At 46.2% G+C, this 11,591-nt stretch overlaps 1 protein-coding gene across 1 annotated transcript; it reads right to left on the bottom strand.

Moving 5' to 3' along the window:
- Positions 1 to 2,195: 2,195 nt before the first annotated feature.
- On the bottom strand, positions 2,196 to 11,175 carry dhx57 (DEAH (Asp-Glu-Ala-Asp/His) box polypeptide 57). Its single transcript, XM_079184238.1, has 23 exons — positions 11,101 to 11,175; positions 10,570 to 10,971; positions 10,239 to 10,442; positions 9,168 to 10,078; positions 8,860 to 9,056; positions 8,639 to 8,760; positions 8,281 to 8,476; positions 7,986 to 8,110; positions 7,535 to 7,668; positions 7,362 to 7,416; positions 7,035 to 7,249; positions 6,818 to 6,934; positions 6,639 to 6,735; positions 6,208 to 6,381; positions 5,807 to 6,007; positions 5,373 to 5,649; positions 5,164 to 5,259; positions 4,985 to 5,068; positions 4,731 to 4,868; positions 4,393 to 4,467; positions 4,142 to 4,276; positions 3,856 to 4,056; positions 2,196 to 3,198 (listed from the first exon to the last, which is right to left on the bottom strand). Exons 2-23 carry the CDS (start codon positions 10,677 to 10,679, stop codon positions 3,055 to 3,057), a joined length of 4,008 nt encoding a protein of 1,335 aa, XP_079040364.1. The 5' UTR covers positions 10,680 to 10,971; positions 11,101 to 11,175; the 3' UTR covers positions 2,196 to 3,054.
- Positions 11,176 to 11,591: the final 416 nt, after the last annotated feature.

Raw genomic sequence — 11,591 nt, 5'->3', positions numbered from 1 at the left:
TCTGCCGTTGCCAATCCTTCGTTATTCCACCATGCTACAATTCCTGGTGAGTTTGATTGACGTTCTCGTGCATGACATCGACTCGGACGCTCAGAGATTGCTGTCAAAACTCTTGACGGGGTTTATGGAAAATCTCTACTTTGACGTTTAGGAATAAATCCTACAGCGAGCAGTTAAACATACCACCTAATGAAAGTACTTTAAGTTAACGTTAACATGTAACTTAAGAGCCGTTACTCTATCAGGAAGGCAGACATTTTGGCCTTAAATGACAGTTGTTGTTTCTCTTCCAGGCTGGTTTTACCTTGGGGAACGTTGTGGGGATGTACCTGGCTCAAAACTACGAGGCAAGTATATCTACATTCACAGTTGCAACTAAAACCGACCTGAATAACCTTCATGAAGGTATTGGACCTATCGCAGGACTGTTGTATTAGACTACATTAGTTTTAGCAAAGGTGTACCTCATCAACTGGTATCTGTGCGTCAGATAGTATTGACTGTGTTTTACTTTCTAGGTTCCCAACATAGCCAAGAAATTTGAGGCCTTTAAGAAGGATGTGGAGGCCAAGAAGAAGCCCCCAGAGTGAGCAAAGCCGGACCATGTCGCAAGAACAGATGCACTCTGTAGAGAAACGTATTTATTTTACAGGGATATTGTACAATGAGTGTACATTTGATAAAAGGATTGATATTGTGAAATATATGAGAATATTAACAGTGCCTGGAACCATATGTTTCTTCCCTTTAGTTTTTTAGGCATGTTCTCGTGTGGCCTATTTTTATAAGATAAATTGACTGGATTTAAAGAATATAACAAGTGACTAATGGGATCACTTCAAGTCCAGTATTATGGCACTTTTGGCTGGCCTTTTCTAGCATGCACTTTGGTGTTTTAACTTGCACATTACGTTCACATGCTCAACATTAGGTGTATATTAAGTGAACATTAATAGAGCTTCTCTGGTTGTCTCCCACGCAGTTTAAAGATTTTCTTCACAGACTTCAAGTGTATCAATAACTGCCAACTTTTGAAACAAGTGTAAACACAACTCTGGATCATTCAGCTTACAATAAAGATGCTGTATGTACATTTTTAAAGTCTATGCGTCATGAATGAAGTTTCACGAGCACAAGTTTGCGTTCCTGTATGGATTTGCAGAAGAAAAACAAATCCATATTGCTGCGTTGCACTGGTTCCAACAGTCAGAACTCTGTATACATGCCAGTGTTTCGCCCGCAACCCCTTGAAGGTCGAGTTAATTTTGTTTCATTTATTTACACGACGGCATGTCATGTCTCTCTACATGGTCGCAATTCCTCGGCTCTCTGTATCGCGCACGGAGAGTTCCGCCCCGATCCGCGCGCGCACACAGGTGAGCACACTCCCACCAGCGGATGTGGTGAAGATGCACTGCATGCAGTCACTACAAATGTGTCCACCAGGTGGTGCCATTTAGACATACCTATCATTTTAACCAGAAGGGGTTAAAACTTAGGTTTGGCAAAAACTATAATTTACCTTTTCTTCTTTCGTTTTTTTCCCCTTTCACTTGATTTTGGCCTCTAAACTCCAGACAGTCCACAGCATTGTGCGAAATGTAGACATTCTCCACGGCTGCTGGCCTGAGGACGTCCACCTCCGTCCTGGTGGATTTAGCACTAGAGGACCTCTTTTTGGGTGTTTCTAGACTCCCGGTCTTCTTGGTGGGTCTAGAACTGTAGGACCTTGATTTGGTGGGCTTTAAAGAAAACACAAGATAACTACATTCAGGTTTGGTTCCTCTACTATGACATGTTTTGATAGCCCTGATAGTCTATAATGTTACATATACTTTACCGTGGTGAAAAGCTGTTGAGGTCACTTCCAATATGAGATTATTTATCCATCTGTAAAATTAGATGCGTACACAGAAGAATGCTAGAATTAACAGATCTGTTTTATCAGATACACAAGATTTAATAGCCAAGTAGCACATAAAGTGCTCTCAAAACAGTTTGTGCTTAAAATTGTCAAATAAAAAATATATACGCATATCTTACCAGTTCAGGACTTGACACTGTAGTAAGTAAATTGTTTTGTTGCATCCAATACGTAGCTATGCTTCACATGAAACACTAATCTAAACAAGATGTGCTAAATGAATTGAATAAAATCCAACAGCCGGCTATCTTTGCTTTTTTATTTTTAGTGGTTTGGAAATCCTCACTTGTTAAGACAATAAGCTTTCAAATTCATTGGCAATCCTCCCCAAATCCTCCCAATTTAAAAAGCCCTTGCATTCACACTGTGAAAGTGTAGTTTTGACATCACGGTTACATTTAAATACATTCAGTGAATGTAAAAACAAACAGGGCAGTACCATGCAGAAGCTCTTGGATCTCTGAAACATGCATTACAAATAAATAACAATAATTACAAGTATGCAGCCACTGTCAGTGTAAGAAATCCAATATGGACCCAAGAAACTTCAGTTGTGAGTGAGACACAACCCAGAATAAAATGCACTATAAACAAATGATATGAAATTAAACAATCAACCGTGTGCCAATAAAACTACAGCTGTCGTATGGCATTAATAAACACCTTTTTTCTGTTGCATTTAAATGTCAAAATAAGACTTGTAAAAAATACAGAGAAGTGCTTTATTCCAGCAATAACAATGATGGAGGTTTGTCAATCACCCGCATAGACACACGTTTTCTTTTCTTTGAAGGCAGAATTTGGTTTAAAAAGCCTCCAGTGCAGCAACAGAGTAATAGTTTAGTTTTTTCTTCATGTTAACTGATACTTAAACAGCCAGGTGGTGGCAGCAGTACTTCAACCAGAGGACGTCACACTAAGTACAGTATCTGCCCTGCCGATCAGTCTGCGGGAGTACAATACAAATTTGAACCAGCAGTTTACCCCGACGGCCCTAAATAATGGCGCAACATGTTATCAAAACTGTGGCAGTGATGCAGGAGCAGAGAGACATGTTGACTGCAGAGCTCCATGCATTTAAGCCCTTGAGGGTGACAAAAAGGGTTGAAAGGGGGCGTCAAGTAGCAGAGCTACTGTGTAGAGACTAGGTGGACTATCATGTGGATGATGCGGGAACCGCGGGGGCAGCTGCACAGGTCCATGCTCGGGTTCCGGATTTTATCTTCCAGCAGCTGGTCCAACTCCCAGCGCAGCTCCTTCACCAGCTCAGCCACCTGGATAACACGCACACATATTTAGCGCCAATATCTGAAACAACCTCGGCTAACAGCGCCAACATCTGAACCAAACCCTGCATCACAGCAGGCAGAACATTGTTTTAAGCATGTAGGGCAGACTATATGGCCCCACATAGGGGCATCCAAAAGGGCACTTTATCATGTTTTCTCCACTAGAAGGAGTCGTGGGAGTCCAGCGGCAGCATACGCGAGGCACAGGTGGGGCAAGACTTGCTAGCACACGTCATTTAAGCTTCTGCGACATCGGACGGCGAGCAAAGTTTGCTAAGATGTGCCCTCAAAAGGATGCTGAATGGGAGACGAGCAACACTTCTTCTCCTAGGGCCGAATTATATATTATATTCGGGACAGGTGCCAAGAAGGGAGCTGTCGCATTTTAGAATGTAGTAGATTGTGTTGTTTTTTTTCATAAAAGCCTGTTAAATCTTTAGAGCATATAAAAACAACGTTACAAACAACATGTAACCTTTTTACACCATCACCTCTCACTGAAGTTTAGGCCATGCTTATTTATCATCAAAATATCACGTGTTTCTATATTTCAACTAAAAGGTGAGATGTGCAAAGATATCCCAAACAGCGTTGTGCATGCGATCGTAAACTATCAAATCTCGGTCATCTCTGATCTCTGACCTGATGAGAAGCGGCAGCAAAGCGGATCCATCCATCGTCGAGGGAGATGACAAACTCTCCCTTGTGCAGCTCCATGTGGACCTGCCCGCCTCCAAACAGCACCAGCGGGTAGACGGACACCATGCTGCAGTCCCTGATGAAGATGCGGCTTGTCTTCACCTTCTCGTGGTAAACCAGGTAGGGGCTGTTGTAGTGGCGAACCTGGAGCACAGAGGAACGTCTCAAAGGGCTTGTACCTCTAAACAGCTGTTGGATACGAGGACACATCTTTTCTCTTCTATCTCACCGTGTAGTTGACGGACGACGGGTGCACATGGACGCAGCCGTCGTCCTTGGTCATGAAACGGAGCTCGTTGGCTTTGGGCTGCATCTTCATCGCTCCTTTGCACGTCATCTTGTAGTTCCCTTGAGGAGATCGCACCTAGAACAAAAAAAAGGACCAAACACAGGAGTGTCAAGTCAAGGCATGGGACCGTTCTATACTTATACACTGGCTTGAGTTTCTTATTCTGATGGAGGGAAAGAATTAATACACACCTGGACCACATTGGGATACAGGGCAGCACAAAGCATGGCGGACATCAGCCGGATGTTATCTGCGTTCAAGTTAGCCTGAAAAAGAATAACGTTTATCATTATAATCAGATTCTCTTTAAGACTACGGTTAGATTGTAGTTTATCTGTGTGCTTAAAAGCAGACTGAAATAAGTATGTGCAGCTTATACAATTGAAATAAATGATCTATAAAATAAGCTAGATAGAGGTACTAGATATCTATATTGTACCACTGATATATTAATGTGCATTGGAACAACCAATAAAACCACTTCCAGCGCTACAAAGCGGTTGTGTGTGTGTGTGTGTGTGTGTGTTACCTCGGGGCCGGTGGCCTCTAGAACACCATCGGTGCCTTTAGAGCTCATGCGCTCTATAACCCGGGCCCTCAGTCCCTCCTTGATGAAGCCAATGTCAGACAGCAGTTCGGCAAACTGCCTCTTCAGACTGGCGATCTCCTGCGCAGGTCGCAACAGACATTTTGTTTTTAAAGACATGTATGACATGTATGACATGTATGACAGCACAGTTGTTGAAGAGGATGAAGTAGGCGCTTCGGACAGCACCGCCTCACCTGTAAGACTCGCCCGGACAGAAAGTTCTCCCTGCAGTAAAGGAAGCCAGCCTGTTTGCCATTCTTTGCAGCGCAGCACCATCCCTGCAAGAGAGGGATAATCCATCACAGCTACCGTTTGGAACGCCACATCAACATTGCTACAAAGATAAGCGGACGAAGATGAGTGCAGGCTTTACCTTGTATGCCTGTAGCAAAGCTAGATGGTCACTACTGGCCAAGGCGAAGGCCAGCTTCTTCTCATTGGCTTCATCCCGCTTATCCCATGGAGACACCTGGAAAACAGACAGAGGACCAAATATATATAAAGCATTTCTATAGGAGGAGACACTTTTTGATTAATAATCATTGTGTGGGTTCTTCCCGACAGCAGCAAGCGATTTCTTACAAATGGGGATTTGAAGGCCAGACTGGCTGCGATGGTGAGTGCCGGGTCGAGACAGCGAAAGATGGCACCGAACAGCATGAGTTTCCCGATGCGCACGTCAACGGGCAGGCAGGCCAGGTGGTAGCCCAGCGGGGTCAGTTTCTCATCTGCCGTTAGAGCTCCAAGGTCCCGCAGGCGCTGCTTGGCTGCATCCAAGCTTTCTAGCGCCGGGGGCTCGATGAGCCGAGAGAAGACCGACTCCAGCGTCCGCTCAGCAAACACGTCCAGGATCTTGATTCTGTTTGGCGAGAGAGGGAAATGGTAAATGTATTGCATATCGTTGAATTTGACATGGTGCTACAAGTGAGGCCTGTCTGGAGAGAGGACCCTCTCTCCATTGTCTTGGCCATTTCTCTCAGTAAACCAGTTTCCAAAGAAAAATCTGATGGATCTACCGGAGGCAGAGCTGCTCTAGAGGAACCCTCTGGATCTCAGGCAGCTGTTGCTCAGCCAGCTGGTGTTGGAAGCAGTGGCTGGTGAAGAGGTGGAAGCAGATCCCCGAGGCCACGCGACCTGCTCGGCCCCTCCTCTGCAGAGCGTTGGCCCGGGAAACCCACGTGTCCTCCAGGCTCTCCATGCTTTTGGTTGCATCGTACCTGAAAATACAGTCAAGAAGAAATGTAGATATTAAAGTGAGTTGTTCAACACTCCACGTTGCACAGATTTAAAAACTACTGTATGATTGATATCGATTGTGTGTGGCAGCAAAAAGATGGTACAATTCACAACGCTTATTCTCTAAAAATGCACAAATTCATACAAATACAGTTCATCCAAAGAATCAACTCGAGGTTACCGTTTCTCCTTCATCTTGCCGGAGTCGATGACGTACACCACGTCATCAATGGTCACCGAGGTCTCTGCGATGTTGGTGGAGATGATAATCTTCGTGACACCTTCTGGGGGGCGGCTGAAAACGGCCTGCTGCTCCTCATTGGACAAGGTTGAATGGAGTGGGTACACCTCACACCTAGCGATGGGAAAGTACATCCACATTAGTTAGCTTCTGATTAGTAGAGCGTTTAAAGTGATAGAAGATCACCCTATAGTGACACGGTATTCTTGCTGCCATGTACCAACCCTTAAAAAAACAAGTCAAGACATTCTGGTTTGCCCCAAAAAGGAGGAAAAAAAAGAAACTACCACAGAGCATTCATTTTATACCTCATGCACATTAACAATAACAGGAACTAAAGTTGCCAAAAGCACACGACTTGACACACAGACCTGCTTTTGCCCCTGTTGTTGAACATTCTGTTGGACATGAGCTGCTCGTAGAGCATCTTGATCTCAGCCAGGCCGGGCAAAAACACGAGCACCGCACCTGGATAAAGAAACAAAAAGTTCACTCTGAAACGTCCAGACTTGAATTCATACTACTGTGATTATACACGGCGGATTCGGACCTGGAGGGTAGTCGTGATTTCCATCTACAATCCACTCCAGCAGGCTCTCCACCAGGTCCATGTTGATCTTGTCCAGGTCCATTGTAGCAATCGTCTTCAGCACAGACTTCTTAGTGTCTGCAGAAAAACACGATTAACAGATTATTTGGATAAGAGGTACAGTATAAGAACCCAGAAAACAGACCAGCTCTGTTTATGGTACTTTTTCTTAACTCACCTTTGAATCTGACCGTGAGCTCCTGCAGGCTGAGCTGCTGGTCTGGAATGGAGTCTTTGACATAGTCCTTCTTACACATAGACATGAAGTTCCACATGTCGTCACCCAAGTCGTCCACCATGTCTCTCGGCTCTACTTTGCTTCCTCGTCCACTTGTGGAAGACGAATTCTGTTTCCCCGAGCGCATAAAAGGGCTGCCATCCTCGATGACATAGCTGGGAAAATAAATAAAACTTAGTATTAAGACGAAAAGTGAACTACATCCTTTCACTTTTTAATATTCCTCAGCCGAGTTTGCCTAAATATTTGTTGGATTGAAGTGCTTACCGGGATTTAGCGATTGCATCTTCAAGAAAAAACTGGTCCACGGGAAACGTGCGACCTGAAACGAGAGAAATCCACTTAGTAGGAAAAAAAACAATCTACGGAATGATGCGTCTGAGTTGAACATGTGATGTGTATGTCATGTCTGAAAACAGATACCACATAGGGCTAATTACCTGGTATGTGGACAGTGGGACAGTTGTAAAAATACTCAGAGAAGAGTTTGGCATTGAGCGTGGCACTCATGAGAATGATCTTCATGTCTGGCCTCTGCAATATCAGGTCTTTTAACACCAACAGCAGGAAGTCACTGACCAAGAGAAGATGAAATAGAGACGGAGAGTGAAGCCAGTTACAAAGAAGTAAATACTTTCCTGTTTGAGAAGGGAACGTCTGAGATTGACTAAATAACAAAGGCTATTTGGTGACAGCTCAAAGCACAATGAGAGGGTTTGATTGATACCCTGCTATTTTCTTGATTTTATGAATTGTCCCCTTTTCTTTTTAACATCAATATTAATTTAGGCTCTGGCAATGTTGCCTCACACTCATGCCAACAAAGCACAATTAATTGAAAATTGAATGCACACTTTCTGTACCATCTGCGAGTGGTCTATGTAATCTCACCTCTCCTCCGTTCGCTCGTGCACCTCATCCACAATGACGTGCGTGACGCCTTTGAGGTCTGCCTCGCTCTCCAGTCTCCTCAGCAACACGCCTGTGGTGCAGTACAGCAGTCTGGTGGCAGACGTCTGTCAGTCAGTGATGAGAGAGGTAGAAGTAATTATTTTACAACACAAAGCTCGGCTACATATACTTAGGTTCGGACTTAGAATGTGTTGCCTTTTGGATCCAGTGACTAATGCTGATGGCTTAAAATCCTGCACACATACACACAAGTACAAGTCAAACGTGGCCGTACCCGAACACTCTCCAGGCGGATCTGGTAGCCCACTGAGTTGCCGAGAGACTCGGCACGCTCCTGTGCCACTCGCTGGGCCACAGAGATGGCAGAGATGCGGCGTGGCTGAGTACAGATGATGTTGACCACCTCCTCCGCTGGTCCACCCAATGAGTCGTCCAGAATGAACTGAGGGATCTGAGTGGTCTTACCACACCTGCAGAGAAGCCACAGAAGATAAACATTAAAACGGAATCAGATCTGTTACAGAGAGGTATGAATGGGCCGAGCGTCTGTATATCTACCAGATATTTGCTTTATATATATTTTTTTAATAATGTATTTGCACATTGTTTATATGCTACCCTGTGTGACCCACCCCGTCATCCCGCTGACAACCAGCACCTGGCACTGGTCTAACAGGTCGAGGATGTTTTCCTTTTCTTGCCAAGCCGGCAGTTTCCTCCTCTGCTCCAACATGGACCTGAAACGCCCGGATGACTGGGTGAACGGGAGGACGAAAGAACAGCATTAAAATACATACACCGTGTTGGAGAAGATGAGAGTTGTGACACAATGTAAAGATCGGCCTTCTGTCACCTGTTTATTCTTGAACTCTCGGCACAGCTTGCCATTTTCCTTCAGTAGGTTGTCTATCTTCGGGTTGTGCTTCGTCGCCATCTTCTTCCTCAGATTGGCGTAACTCTCGCTCTCGACCGGAACGTCGTCCTCCTCCTCCTCCTCCTCATCGTCCTCACCGTCCTCATCCAGCTCCTCTGCCTCTACCGTCTCTTTCACTTTAAAGACAGAGGATTTTAACTCATGTACAAACACAATGTTGAGCTCTATTTGGTGAAAATAGGGACGATAAATAATTTAAAAAAAAGGCATTCATCTTGTTGACTCACCATCTATTGGTCTCCGGTTGGCAGGTGGAGCAGTCCTCCTGTTGCTGGTATGATTACTATTATGGGTACTATTATTGGTACTATTACTTCTGCTTTCTTCAGCAGCGTTGATCCTCACACTCTTTGCCACGGGAAGAGGTGGTGGAGGAAGCACCACGACGGGCGGTGGCGTGCTGTATTTGTGATGACTGACAGCCAGCAGGTCCTTCATGGTGGTTTCATCCTCGCATAAAGTGATCAGAGTGTAAACAACAGGCTCGTTGCTCTTTGCCGCGGCCAACGCTTCTCTGAACAATCTCTCAGTCACGCTGAGCCTCCCTGCGGCCCCGAAGGACTCGTCGGTGGTGCTGAAGGCGACTACTGGTGCCTGGAATGGGTAACGGTTCCCTTTGGGGAATCGGACCTCCAGTTCATACTCGGGAGGAGAGTAGCTGCTGAAGCCAGGCTGGCTCGGGCCGTCCAGGTCTGGGGAACCAGCCCCAGATCTCCCTTTAGTGGGGAGCTCGTGCTTGAACTTGCACTTGTCCCCAAACCGGCAGCCTTGCCCTTTCAAGAAGAACCGGCAGACATCTCGGATGTTAATGGCTCCTCCTCCACCTCGACTCCCGACTTGCCTACCGTTCTTGGCAGCATTGTCTGAGAGGAATAAGAGGTCCAGGGTTATTGCCCAGACTGTGTTGGCAATGCGCTCACTGAAGCGCTCACCATAGATGGCAGATAGAGCCAGAGCTTCCTCCTGCCTCTGGCTCAGACACTCATCCATAGGCACCACTTCGAGGCCATCAGGGGAAACTGCTTTCTGGCCGTAGCGCTCACTGAAAATCTGGCAGAGGAGCTGTTCCAAAGTGGCCCCGAATTCCCCTCCACCGGACTCCAGCGCTTTTTTGCCGCGCTCCCTGTCAAACCCATACCTACACAAAGTCAAGATGAGGAAACGAAAGGGTTAGAAGACAAAGGAAACCTTCACCAACTCAAATCTTTTTAGTTCCTGACTAACAGCAGCAAAAACACAGACTTAAGATGAAATGCGCGATCATTTTCGACACCAAAATAAACAAATCCCAACATCACCTGCAAAGTTTTCCTATGGCAAATAAGGAGATGACAGGCTCAGGGGTGGGCCGGTCGTCATCGGACTCCGTCTCATACGCTGGGCTCTCTGCCCTCTCCACAGGCTCGTCAGTAGTGGCCCAAAACTGGCCTTCGTCGCGGGGGTCCAACTCGTCAAATTCTTCCTCATCCTCTTCTTCCCCTGAATAATCTGAACCGGATTCACTGAGGCAGAGAGGATGATACGAGTTCATGTCAACGTGCAACGGACAAACTTAACTGAATTCAATAGAATTCCAATTAGTTTCTTTAAACGGGTAAAGGGATGTATTCTTTAGTAGAATGTACTTACTCATATGGCTCATCAAAGTCCTGTCTCTGCAGATTCCGCAGAAGCTCCTTGAGTTGCTCTTGGTTCTCATTAGTCATGAAGAGCCTCTGCAAGGGCATGGTGCTCATCATCTCCGGCTTGATGCTGTCACTCGACTGTGGGCTTGTTCGTGTCCTCGCCAGGGACCTTGGGAGAGCCTTGCCGCTGCTTTTCCCATCGTCTCTGCTTCTCCCACTGCCTCGATCTCTACCTCCTCCCCTTCCTCGACCTGCATCCCTGCCGCCGCCACCGCTACCACCACGGCCGCCACCACCACCACGGCCGCCGCTACCACCACGGCCGCCACCACGGCTGCTGCCACCACCACCACCACGGCCGCCGCTACCACCACCACGGCCGCCGCTACCACCACGGCCACCAGGTCTGGAGGTAAAGCCAGGTCAACAAAGAGAGAGGGAGAGAGGAGGGTATAAGAGGAAATTAGCAGGGAATGGGCACACTGTGACAAACTTAAAGTCTTATATTGAATTCCTTCACTATAAAAAGGAATACCTGGTAGGACGAGGGGGTCCAAATTCAAGGTTGAAATCATCTCCATCATCCCAGCACCCAGCTCCTCCTTTCTTACTTCCACCTCCACCACCTCCACCTCCTCCGCTTCCTCCACCTCCACGTCCACCTCCACCTCCTCTTGGCTTGTTAAACTTCCCCCCTCCTCTGTTTGGCTTCCCGCCTCTTCTCCTTGCACTCATTTCTCTGTTAAAAAACATACACACATGGTTTGTCAGACAACATATTTTTAAGCAGTCTAGTATCACCACCACCAACACATCATGGATTGCTTGCTGTTATCCCACAGCACACTCACCTTCAATTAGTGTCCCTTCATAGTAGCAATCAATCTGTGACGTAAAGAGACATAAAATGCACAGTTTGAATGAATCTTCTCAGATATGTACAATAATCCTGGATACACCAGAGAGAGTTGTTAGTCCAGGCAGGCAGCTACTGTACATCCACTGCAGAGCACTGTGTCGCACATC

The sequence above is a fragment of the Pholis gunnellus genome, assembly GCF_910591455.1.
Source record: "Pholis gunnellus genome assembly, chromosome: 22".
Classification (NCBI taxonomy): domain Eukaryota; kingdom Metazoa; phylum Chordata; class Actinopteri; order Perciformes; family Pholidae; genus Pholis; species Pholis gunnellus.
Note: the sequence above shows the minus strand (reverse complement) of the source record. Positions and strands in the feature narration are given on the sequence as shown.

What these genes read in the sequence shown, in the direction of transcription:
- dhx57 (XM_079184238.1), bottom strand. Translation starts at nt 10,679, where the DNA reads ATGATGAGCACCATGCCCTTGCAGAGGCTCTTCATGACTAATGAGAAC. An exon ending in GCCATAGGAAAACTTTGCAG is followed by an intron (nt 10,079 to 10,238) that starts GTGATGTTGGGA and finishes GACTTTGTGTAG; the next exon opens with GTATGGGTTTGACAGGGAGC. An exon ending in CACGAGCGAACGGAGGAGAG is followed by an intron (nt 7,669 to 7,985) that starts GTGAGATTACAT and finishes TCTCTTGGTCAG; the next exon opens with TGACTTCCTGCTGTTGGTGT.